At 40.6% G+C, this 14,825-nt stretch overlaps 2 protein-coding genes across 6 annotated transcripts in view; one reads left to right on the forward strand and one right to left on the reverse strand.

Moving 5' to 3' along the window:
- ndrg4 (NDRG family member 4) overlaps window positions 1–5,191 on the forward strand; it is a 68,156-nt gene extending 62,965 nt beyond the window's left edge. For 3 of the 5 annotated variants that reach the window (XM_080876701.1, XM_080876703.1, XM_080876704.1), the window contains 4 exons: window positions 272–307; window positions 455–506; window positions 691–729; window positions 2,057–5,191. In XM_080876701.1, coding sequence (XP_080732827.1) covers window positions 272–307; window positions 455–506; window positions 691–729; window positions 2,057–2,211 — 282 coding nt within the window. In that variant the 3' untranslated portion in view covers window positions 2,212–5,191. The remainder of the gene's footprint in view (window positions 1–271; window positions 308–454; window positions 507–690; window positions 730–2,056) is intronic. The other 2 variants (XM_080876702.1, XM_080876705.1) reach the window with 1 other exon arrangement.
- Window positions 5,192–7,040: 1,849 nt separating this feature from the next.
- Window positions 7,041–14,481, reverse strand: LOC308392321 (olfactomedin-4-like). Its single transcript, XM_080875301.1, has 7 exons — window positions 14,128–14,481; window positions 13,913–14,035; window positions 13,602–13,820; window positions 12,812–12,965; window positions 10,674–10,901; window positions 8,717–8,885; window positions 7,041–8,459 (listed from the first exon to the last, which is right to left on the reverse strand). The coding sequence occupies exons 1-7, from the start codon at window positions 14,179–14,181 to the stop codon at window positions 8,006–8,008; spliced, it is 1,401 nt and encodes a 466-aa protein (XP_080731427.1). The 5' UTR covers window positions 14,182–14,481; the 3' UTR covers window positions 7,041–8,005.
- Between the last annotated feature and the right edge of the window lie 344 nt (window positions 14,482–14,825).

Consider the following 14,825-nt stretch of genomic DNA (forward strand, 5'->3'; position numbering starts at 1 on the left):
CTTGATGATAGACCACCAAAGACACCAAACAGATAGATAGATAGATAGATAGATAGATAGATAGATAGATAGATAGATAGATAGATAGATAGATAGATAGATAGATAGATAGATAGATAGATAGATAGATAGATAGATAGATAGATAGATAGATAGATAGATAGATAGATAGATAGATAGATAGATAGATAGATAGATCTGTCACACAGACAGAGATGGTTGATTGATCATATGCTAGTTGGCTGATGGCTGCTGTCTCCTCCCGTGGCAGATGGCTGACTCTGGTGGACTGCCCCAGCTCACACAGGTAACACAAACAAACCACTTTGCATCATGAAGATGCTGCTACACAAACAAATAAAAACACCACAGAGCACAAACTCACCATCCACATTTAAGACACTGTTTCCTCAGAATTGAGTGGAATAAAAACTCTGATGTGTTTTTTTTCCAGCCCGCCAAACTGACAGAAGCCTTCAAGTATTTCCTGCAGGGGATGGGCTACAGTAAGTCTCCAAACCGCCATAGTTAGTGAGACAGAGTGGGATTCAGTGTTTTTTGTTTTATTTTTAAAATTTACTTTCAGGTGTATTTTTGTAGTGTCGAGTGAGTGTGCTATGATGTATTTTATGCAGAGGGTTATGACCAATATTAATCTTGCCCTCTGTCTTCCTTGCCCCGTTCTTTCAGTCGCTAATGTGAAGGATCGGAGGTTGAGTGGAGGGCCAGGTACTTCCTCCTCCCCGTTCACCTCTGACCTGTTATTGCCCTATTCAATGACTGTGGTATTTTAGAATTTCTTTTGAATTTCATTTGGTTGTGAATATAATATTTTGGGCTAATTATTATTATTATGGTTATTTTTTTTTTTTACTTTTGCTCTCATTTTTGGAGTTTCTTTTATCCTAAGGACATTAACCCCCCATCTTTGTTTTATCAAATATAATTTTTCCTCCAATGGAAAAATATACTGCCCTTACTTCCACTCCCCCCATTCCTTTACCATTGCATCTCCAGTCCTGCTCTTTGCATGGCGTTCAGCTAGCTTTGAGCAAAGACTTTCAGACCAAGTTAACAATAATTCACCATGTCTTTAAAAAACGTAAATAAACTGTTGACAAAACCAAGTTGTTTTTAGTTACACTGGTTAAAAATTTATTTTTCCCTTGTATCACAGAAAGATGGAATGAAATGAACTGAACTTTGTTTAGAAGATTTTAAAAAGCATAGCTTACCTGATAGGAGAATTTTAAGTCCAGAGCTTTGAGTGTTTTTCTGCAAATAGCCATGATTTTCTGACCTTATTTAAAACTCAGCTTTCATATTCAAATATCCCAGGGTTACCTTTGCATTCCAATTTATTACAAATTATGGATTTTTGCTCATTTTTCCTATCAGCAAATTTTAGTTTTATTTTCAGTGGGAAGCAAAACAAAATACCCAGGTAATAATGGAGGTCAAAGAAGAAATATTAAACTTTAATGTGCAAATTGGCTGAAAACAGGCTCCTGATGTTGGTCTTTGTCTACTGACTGTGTAAGTGAAAAACTGTAGGCTAACGTGTGTGGTGTTAAAACTGTCAGGGATGCTTTTCTGGGTTGTTTCACCTTCCTGAAGAAGCCATAATAAGTCAGTGAAGTGTGAATACAGGTTAACTTAATCCTGATTACTCTAAGGAAATCCAAAAATGTCTTTGCTCAACTTGTTATCTTTCTTCAGTGCAGTCATTTAATAATGACCAAACAAACCCAGTTCCACACTAATCATAGTCTGTTCCCATGAGAACAACTGAGCTTATTATATCACAGACTGAGTACATGGTGCTGTTAATGTGTCTCCAGGTAGACACATTAACAGCTTTAATTAACAAGCCTAACAATTCATGACTGTTGTATGAGCCAGTCAGCTGCCGTTTCTCACCTGCTATGAAGAAACATATTCTTCAGTTATCCACATTAGCATGTGCTCCCTACATCCCCCCAACATCTACTGATTGCACTTTTTTATTTATTTTTTCAAAAATGTAAGAAATTTGACATGTTGAAATTTCTCCCAGTGCCCTCAGCCAGTATGACCCGCCTAGCTCGCTCCAGGACGGCTTCCCTGACCAGCGGCGGCTCCGTGGAGGGATCCCGCTCACGAGCCTGCACCCACTCGGACAGCACTGAGGGAGTCGGCGCAGTCACCCATACCATGGAGGTGTCCTGCTGAGAAACCACAGGAAGAAAGAGGGAGGGAGGAAGTAGAGGGATGGAGAGAGAAACAGTGAGGCGGGCTGTGCAAACAAGAGGTGGAATTGAAGGTGTGAGAGAGGTAGTCAGGCTTGATGGACAGGGATAGTAATATTTGAAGACAGCTCTCTTTGTCTTCATCTACGTCCTCCTTATCCCTGTGTCTGCCATTTTCTTCCCTCCTCCACTGTAAAATTCCATATGTAACGCTACTTTAACACCCTAAACACATTTAAATATCCACCTCAATTTCCTTTCTCCCACCACTCAATGATTTAGCATTTACTCTTGAAGTGTCATTCTTGTGTTTGCTGAGTGTGGCCTCATTCTTTGCGTGCACCCTTTCTAACCTCCCACCCCCCAAACACACAAAACAGTAATTCTGTCAACAGTCCATACAGAAATATGCTGTAAAGAGCTAGTGATGAAATCTGATACGAGCTGGTAAAAGTGCAGGACATAGCAATGAGAGCCAGACCGTTCTCACTCCCGAGGCGTAACATCCCGACGTTTTGTCACGTCCCGCGGCGTTCCTGAGGAACGCGAAAGGTGACCTTCCGCGTTCTTATGGTACGCGCCGGGTTATGGCAGAAATCCAGTGGAATGACGGTCCCGCGGTAATAGACGTTCCAGCCCTGTATTCCAGCCCTAAACCTAACCTTCTCCCTAACCCTAACCATAACCTTGTTCCTAAGCTTAACCACCACTTTAATGACGTTAAATAGTGTTTTCCCAAGCGATTTGAAGGAGAAGAGTAAACATGTGTAGATTGAGTCCAAACGGTTGTCATAGGTCCTCAGTTTTCCGATGTCGTCATGTAGGAACGTGTTGGGTGCCCGAAAACGTAATATGTTGACGATTTGTCACCTAGCGTAAAATGTTACTGTTTGGGATGAGAACGTGTTGTGAGAGCAGTACTTTTATGGGGTGTTTTCTGTTTTTATGTGACAGATTGTGAGCATCTCTCTCTGTGAAGTTTGAGAATCATGCGGGTGGGGGGGGGGGGGGGTGTCCAGAATTAGGCAGACGGCAGAACACAGCATGTCGTAGCCGAGTGCACCTGTAGCGCTAGAGAGGATTTGTAAGCATAGTTAGAGCTCACAACGTTGCTATAAAGCTGCACTTGGTAAGACCTTATTTCAAATGGGTGAACTATAACTAGATTGAAACAGTGTGATATTGTCAGTATATGCTTCAACTTATCTCCACTGATGCATTTACATTAAAATATTAATAGTCCAGGTTTATAACAGCTCAAACTTTGAAATAATAAGCTATTTTTCAGGCTGTCTGTGCTTCTGCATGTGTAGTATCTGAGACATATTCTGAGGCTCATTACCTCAAAACAGGAAATTACACGCGGGCCGCCAGTCACAAGCGCACCAAAACCAAGCCACTACACCACCAGGGAGCTTTATCAGTTTATCTGCTTTACCTTCTTCTTTTTGCCACAATAATATTTACATTAACGTCTTTGAGTCATCTTGATTTTGCGTGAGAAGACAATCTGGAGCTGTTTGGTATCAAATGAGCCAAAAATTATTTAAAAACATCAAATCCAACGTAGCCAATGTAGCAGCAAAGTTGTTATGAAGCACTTGAAAAACACCTTCTGTGAAATCAAGTGAGCCTGAAACTATTAATATCTTACACTGCAAAACATGTAAATGCTTAATAAAGACGGTGGAAAATGCACCCATACGAGCAAAATACTTATATATAGTTTGCAAAGTGAGGAATATTAATGTAGCTATATGAGCTTGAAGTGCAGATTAACCTGTTTGTGTTAACGAGGAACTTGTCAGAAAGCTAGAATTTCAATTTCAATTGCATTTAAAAAATCGTTTATTCACAGAAAGCCCCTTTACATTCCCATCATGAGCAGGGCCGGCACAGGAACATGATGTTACAATGCATCAGCTCCAAAATTTCGCTTGGAGCTAAATTAGCGTAATACACCAGAGTGCAGCTTTAAGCCGCGTGTCATCTCACATTTCTCAGACAATCCACTGCATAATACTAGAATAGAAGAAGTATTTATTAACATGTATATGCATGTCAATGTGAAAGTAATCTTAGGGCATTCTAGTATGTAATTAGTTTCTAGTATTAGGGCATTCTTCATTAGCACCTTACTTGTGGCTAGTTAAATAGAGCCATGGATGCAAACACCTTCATTAGCCTGCAGCTGTAGTGCATGGATGTGGTTCTCGCCATAGGCAGCTCTTTGTGGTCTCTTAAGATGACAATCACAGCCTGACTCAAACCAAACTTGACCAGGGAGGGGAGCTGAGGCAGGACCAGGCCAGCCCGACAACCTCTCGCTTCTGGGTCGACGTCACAGAAACTTGCCTTCCGTTACAGCATCCAGCCCCTCTTTGTGGATATACCAAAGCTACCCACCCACACAAACACACACACACACATTTTCGCACATCTACTGAAGTGAAAGCTGCGTGGGCTGGATTTTGTAATGGAAAAAAAGGAATACACAAAATTCACATGCAAGATGGAATCCATTGCTATGTGGTTAGTGGGTGTTTTGATGTGCCGTGAAGCCACGATCTCACTGGTGTAGTGCAACATAGTGAGTATATATGTGTAGTTTTAGACTAGTGCAACTGTGTGCTGCAATCTGCTGTAATCCTGGATCACCTTAATAGTGATCAGGGATGGGCTCCCTTGGATTTTAGCTCATTAATGTACAGTATTCATGTACCATAGTCACCTTCGTCTGCTTTCAGTTTTACAGGAAAACCCTTTGGTCCCCTGTCAGAAGGGGCGTAGCTACCAATTGCTGAGGTGTGCACTTCCCTGAGGCAGCCTGTAAGGGGCGGGGCTTTTTTGGCGCCATTTGGGCTCCAAGCTCGGAATGTAGGGTAACCCCCAGCCACTTAAAAAAACAAAAAACAAAACCCCTCCCTCTAAAAAAATAAAAATAAAATAAAACAAAAAAAAAATCACAAGGTGCCCCGGCTCTCACAGGCAAACCCAGCTGCACCCTAAAGGGCTATCAGCTGAAGTCACTTTTTAAGATGTCGGTAGTGTTTTAGTCATAGTTGTGAGCACCAGGGGGCCCTAAAAAGCAACAGGCTGGGAATGAAAATGAGAAAATGCTATATTTGTGTAAAGAGGAAGGGAAAAGATCATTACCAAAACACAGAGAGAGATTCTGACCTGAAACATGGCTGAATGAATGTTAAAGGAAAAGAATGTGAATTCGTTTAAGCTGGAGAGATTGTTGAATTGCTTGAAATATTCAGTAATGGTCTCAAAACGCAGAAAACAGGGATCAGATCAAAGACGTTCTTATAGAACCTCATCGGCCAACTTCACAAAAACTCAAGGTTGCATGTAGCAGATTTTGTGATCATTTTCACTGTTTCTTCTGTTCACTAAGCTATTTTCTGCCATCCTCCTACATGACTCAAACTGCCTGGGGGGGCTCCTGAATGTATCTTGTCCCTTTTTGAAGTGCTGTACAGTATTGTCAACCCACACCTCATCCTCACTATGTTTTCCATTTCTTTTATCTTTGACATTTAACCATGTACATGAAAACCCATCTCCTATCTGCTCCTTCCTCTTCGAGGTCTTTAAATAGTGAAGTTGAATTGTGAAAGTCCACAGGTCCTGTAAGCTAGCGCTGGATCAGTTTGTATAGACCTTGGTCCTCCTTGCACTTGTAGGTACTTCTTATTTATAGAGCGGGTTACCCTAACCGAGCACTCTAACATTACCGTATTGTGAGAAAATGTATTTCTTTTCCTCTTCTCTTGGAGATTTTTTTTAAAGACAATAATAGGGTGTAACCTCTTCATGGTATTTTATTGGTCCATGTGCTAACACTATTTCTCTTCTTACTGCCATTATGACCAATTTGTATTAAGCAATAAGTTCTTTTTTCTCATTTGGATCGTTTCATATTGTGGGAATCTTCCCTCTGAGCTTGTTTCTATTCACAACAGTAGGACTCTTACCGACTTCGTTGTCATCCAGATGTGTACTGTAAAGTTTAAATATATTATATAAATACATATACAAAGTAAACTGTCTCTGTCAATGTACTGATCAAGTAACAAGTGAGAAATAAAGACTTTACGTCAGAATTTGACGACTCAGGTGTTTTCTGTCACGTTTTGGGTGCATGGGAAGCCTAATAGAGAGACGCCCTTAGACACCAAAAATGTGGTTAATATAGAGCAGCTCAAGGTTCAAGGTTCTCTTCATAACCAGTGCGCAATATTGCGTTTATGATGCCAGAGGCCACAGGGTAAAGTGTGGTTTGAGGCCTGTTCTTATACAAGCTTGCTCTCTGTACGCAAGCTAGCTTTGGCTAGCAGTCTATGTACTGTACACCTGAGTAATGGGAACATATACCAGATACATACAATGTAGGCAAGTAATAAAATATTCAAAGTAGATCATCTCATTAAAACGCTTGAAAATAATGTGAACATACATTTGGAAACTGTTGGCTCTGTCTAGCACAGGCCCACCGCTGGAACGAGACAATTTAACTACACAGCAAAGGCATTGAACACCAAGTAGGCAAAGTTCTTTGTGTTACTCATGCATGAGGGAGACCTGCCTGGAGCCAAGTGTCGTTCCACCCACTTGACCTCCGTCAGACTCTCAGCCAGGTTCCCCATAGCACTCCTTTTATTGAGCTCACATGAATATACATAGGTTCATTAACATATGACGTCTACATACACACAAAGAGTACCTTGCCTGTGCGTTGTGTAAGCATGCGTGTGTGTGTGTGTGTGTGTGTGTGTGGGGGGGGGGGGGGGGGGGGGGTCAAGATGTGACCCTGTGAAGACTCCCCAAAGCTGGTGCCAGGAGTCTAGCGGTCCATCTAAACAAAAGGCACTTAGCCTAAAACTGATATAGCTACGTTTATCCTACCATAAAACAATAAGAGAAGGTTTGACCTCTCCCAGGATGTAGGTGTGAATGCCAGAACACTCTGGAATGTACACAAAGCCTTTGCAGACTATTAAGGATCAAACCTCTACCAACATGACATTGATTATAACACTCTAAGCATATATGAGTAGATATTTCTAAGCATAAATGACAATCAAGAATACAAATCTAACAGAAACTTGTAGTTTGTAAACTTGTAAATCAAACATTTTGAAGGTGGAGAGAAGAAGGGTCAACATGTTTCAGCCAACTGATGTTGGAGATGAGGGAACTATTAGGCAAAATATCAGAAGTCATTTCTGGTACAGAAGGCAATACCCAGCACTGAGGCCTTGTCTGCTGAAGGATATTGCATCTTTTTATAATATTGTGGAAATACCATACCTTGTGGTCTTTAAATATTTCTAATTTTCAGAAGTGAGATGTGTTTGCCAGTTGAACTGACTTCCTGATGGAGTCGTATAATATACCAATGACGTGGATTTGCTCAAGCTTTCCAAAGCTGTCCACATCTCTCTTTACGTCTGAGTTGCTCTTTACCCTTTTTGTAAAGCTGATGTCAGTTAAATTCTACACTTCCTATACAATTACTTGATCTAAATTTATACCAGTAGCTCCATGTTGACTTTTGAAACATAGCCTGAATATAACACTGAATAAAACCACACCAGAAGTGTATGCTTTTAATTGATTGAAGGAAAACAGTAAAAAGAAAGAGACAACAGTAAATTGGTTTAGTATGTAAATTGATAATGCATATTGTGTATAGTATTTGTCATTTTTCAGAAATTCAATGCTTGTTTTTATTCTTTAGTAACTATTACTGGAGTGAGTATTTAGCTTCAGGACTGATTATCCAGTAACTCAAACTGCACCTTGTAAGAGACCATGTAGGAGTCACAGTAGGCATGAAGCATCTGGTCCACAGGGCTGTAGTTCAGGGCTTGAATGTTAGGAGCCAACTTCTTCATGAAGATGCCAACGTTGAACCTCTCCTGTCCCGTCACGGGGTTGAAGGAGTAAAAGATCTCCTCGACCTCTTCGTTGACGTAACGTGTGGCGTAGAGGACGCCGCAGGCCATGAAGGTGTTGGTCACTGCCTGCTTGTAGACTGAAGTGTGCCAGGTTTGTCCGAGCTTTGGTGGTTCACCCTCTTCCACCTTGGACAGAACCAAGTTGCCAAAGTCCTGGGTGGTGGTGTAGACCACCCAGATGCCAGACTCATCTGTTGCCAGGTCCAGGTCAGTGCATTGGTAGCATTCTTCAAGGTTGCAGAAGTTACCCTTTGCATTGTACCTGATTAACAGAGGACAGAAATGAATGTTTTACACCAAAAAATGTCATGTTTGCTTATCTCTTAAAGACCTGTACTTTATGGTTTCTCCTTTTTAAAAGAATATATTTCCCATGAGAGTGTTTGCAAAACTAATATTTATACTGAGTAAAATATGAGTAAAAAGAGTATTTGCTATTCTTGTTATAAAAATAAAAACTGTATTTATTATCTTTATTACAAAATAACCATTTTTAAAAACAGAGTTAAGTGAATCAACCTGGTTCCTTTGGGTAGATGTAAGGTGGTAACAATTTTGGAAGTGAGGTTGAAACGACAAACGGCATCCTTGTTGTAACAGTTGTAGTACAAAGCGCCTCCATACAGAACATTATTTGGACCTTGGATGGTGTTGGTAGTTGGATTTGAGGGACTGATCTGGACGTTGCCTGAAAAAGGAAGAAAAAGATAATAACTGACAAGCCTGATTAAAAAACAAAACCTATTACATTTTATAATACTGTTTTTATATTATCCACAAAAAAATAATTGTGCTTTTTTGGTGGGTACATCTTTTCATTGGTCTTTGATTATTGTTTAAATTATTTTCAGGATCACAAACATTCTCTTGTGTGTCAATCCTCTGCTGAAATTAGCCTTCAACAAATTTGAAGTGTATTCCCGTCTGACCCAATGTTGCTAAAACCAGCAGTGCCTAGCTTTTTAAAAAGTTTAAGGATTGACTGAATTTTCTTTAAAATTAGTTACACCTTCAGGGTGAACCTTTGGTGCTGAGATTGTCAGGAAGAGAGCCGGATTTTGAAAGTATCAGAAGATTTCGCATGATTCATGCTGTGTTTTTAAAAAAAAAAAAAAAAAAAAAAACTACTGAGAGACTGGAGGAGTTTACTGGAGTCACTATCTACAACTTACTTTTAGACTGGCAGTATAGACAGAGCAAGGTGATTAGGGATGGGTATTGATAAGATTTTCATGATTCCGATTCCATTTTCGATTCTGTTTAACGATTCGATTCTTTATTGATTCTCTTATCGATTCTTTTTTTAAAAGGAGAACACTAAGGTCGATTAGCTTAGAACTTTGCTTTATATCTTCTCTTTGAACAAGATAGAAATTTAGAAGTAACATGGCCTTACAAACCCAACAGTGAGATCTTAAGAGATCCAACCTATGGCTCTTCAATGGGGCGTCACAGGGTCCCCAGGAAAAAAAATTGTAAATGTAAAATAATAAAATAAATATTCTTCTGTAGCAATAACAAAGTATAACATAAATTATTCTGTAGCAATTACACAAGAATATCCAGTAATGTCCCTGCCTACAATTAAACACATTCACTTAGCGAAAATCGGGGGCATCTGCTGTGGCAAATGGATTCAAGCCTTTTACCACAAACTCAGTCACTGCTCGGTGACATTCGTCTATCCTGGCCTGAAAGGAGACGCTACCGGTAGACTGCAGTGAGAACTGCCAGCATCTGAGCCAGACTCTGTCTCTCTCATCACGGTCACCTAAATGCACAGTAATGGCAGGTTTTGTAATAAGGCAGATCGCGCTAACATAATATGCACTGGTAGTTGATTATTTATCTGCCGCATTAACGGGAGAGGACGTGCAAACGTTACCGCTGCTGCTGGTTGAGATTCACGAGTCCGGAGCAGAATTAAAAACACGACATTCATTTACGGTCATCGCGTGTTTTGTGAGCAAATGTTTTTGCATATTTGTAGTGTGTCCTTCCTTAAATGAAATATCTACTTTGCAAGTTGCCGTGTTGTCATCAGTTCTTGTAAAGTATAACCACACTTTTGAGTGTTTGAGCCACCATGTTTCCTGCCAGGTAAATGACGCTCCGCAACGTGGTGACGTAATTCGGGGCGACTGGAATCGATATCGACAATTCCAAGGAATTTTGAAACAGTGGGAACCTCAACAACCTCAGCTGTTCTCAACAAGAACTGGTTTTTGATACTCATCCCTAAACGTGATGCTGTTATAGAGCCAGTTCTGCTTTTGTGCCTTTTGTGAAACAACTTACATTTCCACAATTTTGGGAACTGACTCTGTAGTGTGACTAGCAGAAGTGTTTAGTTCTAGCTTACATTTTTTTATTGGAGGAAAGTCAGTCTACACCTTGCCTTCCGTACTGTAAATAGTTTACACTTAAATGTTCCCCAGTATGCCACAAAAAATATTACAAAAGGACAGGTTCTTACCAGGGACGCTCACCCCAATGATGAGGGAGCTCAAGGTGGAATAGAAACGGACGTAGTGGGCATATCTGTTGCTGGAAGTCAATATTACCCGCCAATACCAACTCTCCTTCCCGGCTTCTGGTTTGGGATCCCGACCCCAGGCACCATACTTGTATGAACCAGGATACTCTCCTGCTGTGTAGACCCTCGGTTCACTTATATTCAGAAACTGACCATAGGGACAATTACCTGAGGATAAAATGTTAAAGGAAACAAAGCGAGAGTGTTAATTTGCATGGCCGATTTCTTCCCATATATGGCTATAGTAGTTCATTCAGCAGGATTATAGTCAAGGTAAGACTACTATTTATATCTGCAAGAGTTAATGTTTGGTTGCATTGCTCTGCTCCGGGCCTTTCATGGAAAGTGGAGAGCAGCAGCAAAACTCCAGTACAGAACACAGCAGGCATCATTGTCAACCGATATTGCAATGATTAATCAACATACAGAATGCAAGAAAGCTCTGTGCTGGAAGTTGGTTGCAAAGTTGTTGCTTACAAATGGAGAGTCCTCTTCTCACACTAAGGTTAATTTTGGAGTTTCACAGGGTTCAGTGCTAGGACCAATTCTGTTTACATTATACACGCTGCCTTTAGGCAGTATCATTAGAAGACACCGCATACATTTACACTGCTAAGCTGATGACACCCAACTCTATCTACCCATAAAGCCAGATAACACACACCAATTAGTTAAACTGCAGGAATGTCTTAAAGACATAAAGACCTGGATGGCCGCTAACTTTCTGCTTCTTAATTCAGATAAAACTGAGGTTATTGTACTCGGCCCTGAAAATCTTAGAAATATGGTATCTAACCAGATTCTTACTCTGGATGGCATTACCTTGGCCTCCAGTAACGCTGTGAGGAACCTTGGAGTCATTTTTGACCAGGACATGTCCTTCAATGCACATATTAAACAAATATGTAAGACTGCTTTCTTCCATTTTTGAAACATCTCTAAAATTAGACATATCCTGTCTCAGAGTGATGCTGAAAAACTAGTTCATGCATTTATTACTTCCAGGCTGGACTACTGTAATTCATTATTATCAGGATGTCCAAAAACCTCCCTGAAAAACCTTCAGTTAATCCAAAATGCTGCAGCAAGAGTCCTGACAGGGACTAGAAAGAGAGAGCAGATTTCTCCTGTTTTGGCTTCCCTTCATTGGCTCCTTGTTAAATCCAGATTTCAAAATCCTGCTCCTCACATACAAGGTCTTAAATAATCAGGCCCCATCATATCTTAATGACCTTGTAGTACCATATCACCCTATTAGAGCACTTCACTCTCACACTGCAGGCCTACTTGTTGTTCCTTGAGTATTTAGAAGTAGAATGGGAGGCAGAGCCTTCAGTTTTCAGGCCCCTCTTCTGTGGAACCAGCTTCCAGTTTGGATTCAGGAGACAGACACTATCTCTACTTTCAAGATTAGGCTTAAAACTTTCCTTTTTGCTAAAGCATATAGTTAGGGCTGGACCAGGTGACCCTGAATCCTCCCTTAGTTATGCTGCAATAGGTGTAGACTGTTGGGGGATTCCCATGATGCATTGAGTATTGCTTCTTCAGTCACCTTGCTCAGTCGTTATGTGTTAATAGACCTCTCTGCATTAAATCGTACTTATTATTAATTTCTGTCTCTCTTCCACAGCATGTCTTTTATCCTGTCTTCCTTCTCTCACCCCAACTGGTCGCAGCAGATGGCCCCACCCCTCCCTGAGCCTGGTTCTGCTGGAGGTTTCTTCCTGTTAAAAGGGAGTTTTTCCTTCCCACTGTCACCAAAGTGCTTGCTCATAGGGGGTCATTTGATTGTTGGGTTTTTCTTTGTATGTATTATTGTAGGGTCTACCTTACAATATAAAGCACCTTGAGGCAACTGTTGTTGTGATTTGGCGCTATATAACTAAAACTGAAAGGTGAAAATTGAATTCAATTTAAAGTGGCTTGCAGAAATGTGGACATGCTAAAGCAGCTTAAATAGCACGTTTTTTGATATCTGCCAAATTAATGTTGGGTATCTGTGCAGGTGTGGAGATATGCAAATGCTATGCTATAGTCAGATCGCTTTGAGCTGCATAAAGGAAGCTTTTGGGGATTACCATGTGGACGCTCAGTGGGTTGGTGGGTGGGATGAAGCCCGTTCTTGCATTGTTCCAGGTCCCTCTTCAGGCGTTGGTTGGCTTTTTGTCTTTTCACCACTTGCATTGTGTCAAATGTCTCTAGCTCCTGCATCTCTTCTCTCAGGTCCTGAAGCTGACATCAGCAGACATCACAGATCTCTGATCAAAAACTCATTTTAATTGCACGTAAAATATGGTAAGAGTTTTGAATGAGCATTTACTCAAAATACAAGCTGACACATGAAAATGGTGCATTAAGTAAGGCTGGGTTTATGCCTGACTGAAGACCTTGCCATGGATAAAAATTAGACAAAGTATTTATTCTACAGGTAGAAACAATGTTTTGTGTTGAGCCTTTAATTAGGAGCAGTCTTTGAGGAAAACAAGAGCAACCACTGAGCAGTCTGTGAATTAGAGAAGCAGACTACTTTTTGAGAAGACTGCCAGGCTCGGCACATACAGTGAGAAGGCCAAGTCATAGCAGTACTGTGACTAAGCAGACTATAGTGTTGTTATGATGTATTTCTGTCATTGCAGAATTTATAGAATTCAGTAGCTTCAAAAACATCAATTTCAGTAACTCATTTTGAAAATGTTCTAATGGGAATGTAAATTATTTTAGATGTGTGTAAGTCAGAGTGACCATTTGCTTTGTCTGCCAAGTACCAAGACTTCAGAGATCAAGTGAAAAAAGCATTTTACCTTAAAACGCGATCGAGACTTGAAAAGCAAGTTCTTAATATAATGCCTCATCTGTTTGTGAATTTACCTGTTGAGTTGTCGCAGCAGTAACACGCTCCTGTTCCAGACTGGTGCTGTTGAGCTTATCAATCAGCTCATTGATCTCAGTCATTTCGTTCTCTATGACGTAGAGGCTGAGAACACCGTAGAGCTCTCCATCATCTTCTTTCTCCAGCATCGATACATCCTTCTCCAGTACAGGCAGACGGCGATCCAAACCAAGGAGCAAACTCTCCAGCTTTATAATCTGCAGGCAGAGCAGTGGCTATAAAGTACTTAGCATGAATGCACACATACATACACACACACACACACACACACACATATACACACACATACCTTCTGTGGCATAAGGTTGCTGTTGCAGTCTAAGGCAGCACCTTGAACTCTTTCCAGTTTGTCATGAGGGAAACTTTTCTCAGATTGTGCAAATTCACAGACACAATTCTCAGACAAAGATATCTGAAATTTAAAATGTTAAACAAAGCAAAAATCAGTTAATAAAAAGCAGTTAATTTAATTAAAATATCACAATGTCTTCTGTGTTTTCTTACCTGCTGGGTGATGGTAAACAGCACACACAGTGGAACAATCACATACAGCTTCATGTTGGATCGCTCGGCAGAACTGCATGAAAGTGTCTTAGTGTGATTTTGGCATGTGTGTGACTGCAGCAGCTAACTTGTGTACACTCCCATTAAGCTCTACTGTGAGCGTGTGTTGAGTTTCACTTCCCCTCTTGTGGTTGGGATTGCAGCAACACATGAAATTTTCTACCTGATGAGGAAAAATTGAACGAGTGACAGATGGGGGTCCTGCTGCTCCATTACTGATGAGGAGAACAAACACTTTGTTTGGAGAAGCACAAAAAAGACTTTTTGGAAAAGGTCTGTCATCCACCAAACAGTTATTACTCATATTCCCAAAACACCAAAATGTTAGCATCAGATCCTTTAACTTCAGCATCCACCAGGAATCAGCCAGTGGCTTAGGAGTACTGCTAGGGTTGGGTTGCATTTGAGCTACATGCTGAACAAGCATATTTTCAGAAACTAGAAGATGTTGATTTCAAAATGAACTCTTATCTTTTGTACTTGGTCTTACGGACCTTGCACACATTTCCAGTTATGCATTTCACATAGAGAGGTTGGACCTCCTGCACATCCTCCAGATACTGAGTTGGAGATCCTGGTAGAGCTACTTTGTCAGAGTAACACTTTTATGACATCCCTAAAATATTATCATGCTCTGT

The sequence above is a fragment of the Rhamphochromis sp. 'chilingali' genome (genome assembly GCF_963969265.1).
Source record: "Rhamphochromis sp. 'chilingali' genome assembly, chromosome: 2".
In the NCBI taxonomy this organism is placed as follows: Eukaryota; Metazoa; Chordata; class Actinopteri; order Cichliformes; family Cichlidae; genus Rhamphochromis; species Rhamphochromis sp. 'chilingali'.

Excerpts from the sequence above, each read along its gene's own strand:
- LOC308392321 (XM_080875301.1), bottom strand. The coding sequence starts at position 14,181 with ATGAAGCTGTATGTGATTGTTCCACTGTGTGTGCTGTTTACCATCACC. Across the intron at positions 14,036-14,127 it reads TGTTTACCATCACCCAGCAG|ATATCTTTGTCTGAGAATTG; the intron begins GTAAGAAAACAC and ends TTTAAATTTCAG. Across the intron at positions 10,902-12,811 it reads ACCCACTGAGCGTCCACATG|GTAATTGTCCCTATGGTCAG; the intron begins GTAATCCCCAAA and ends TTTTATCCTCAG.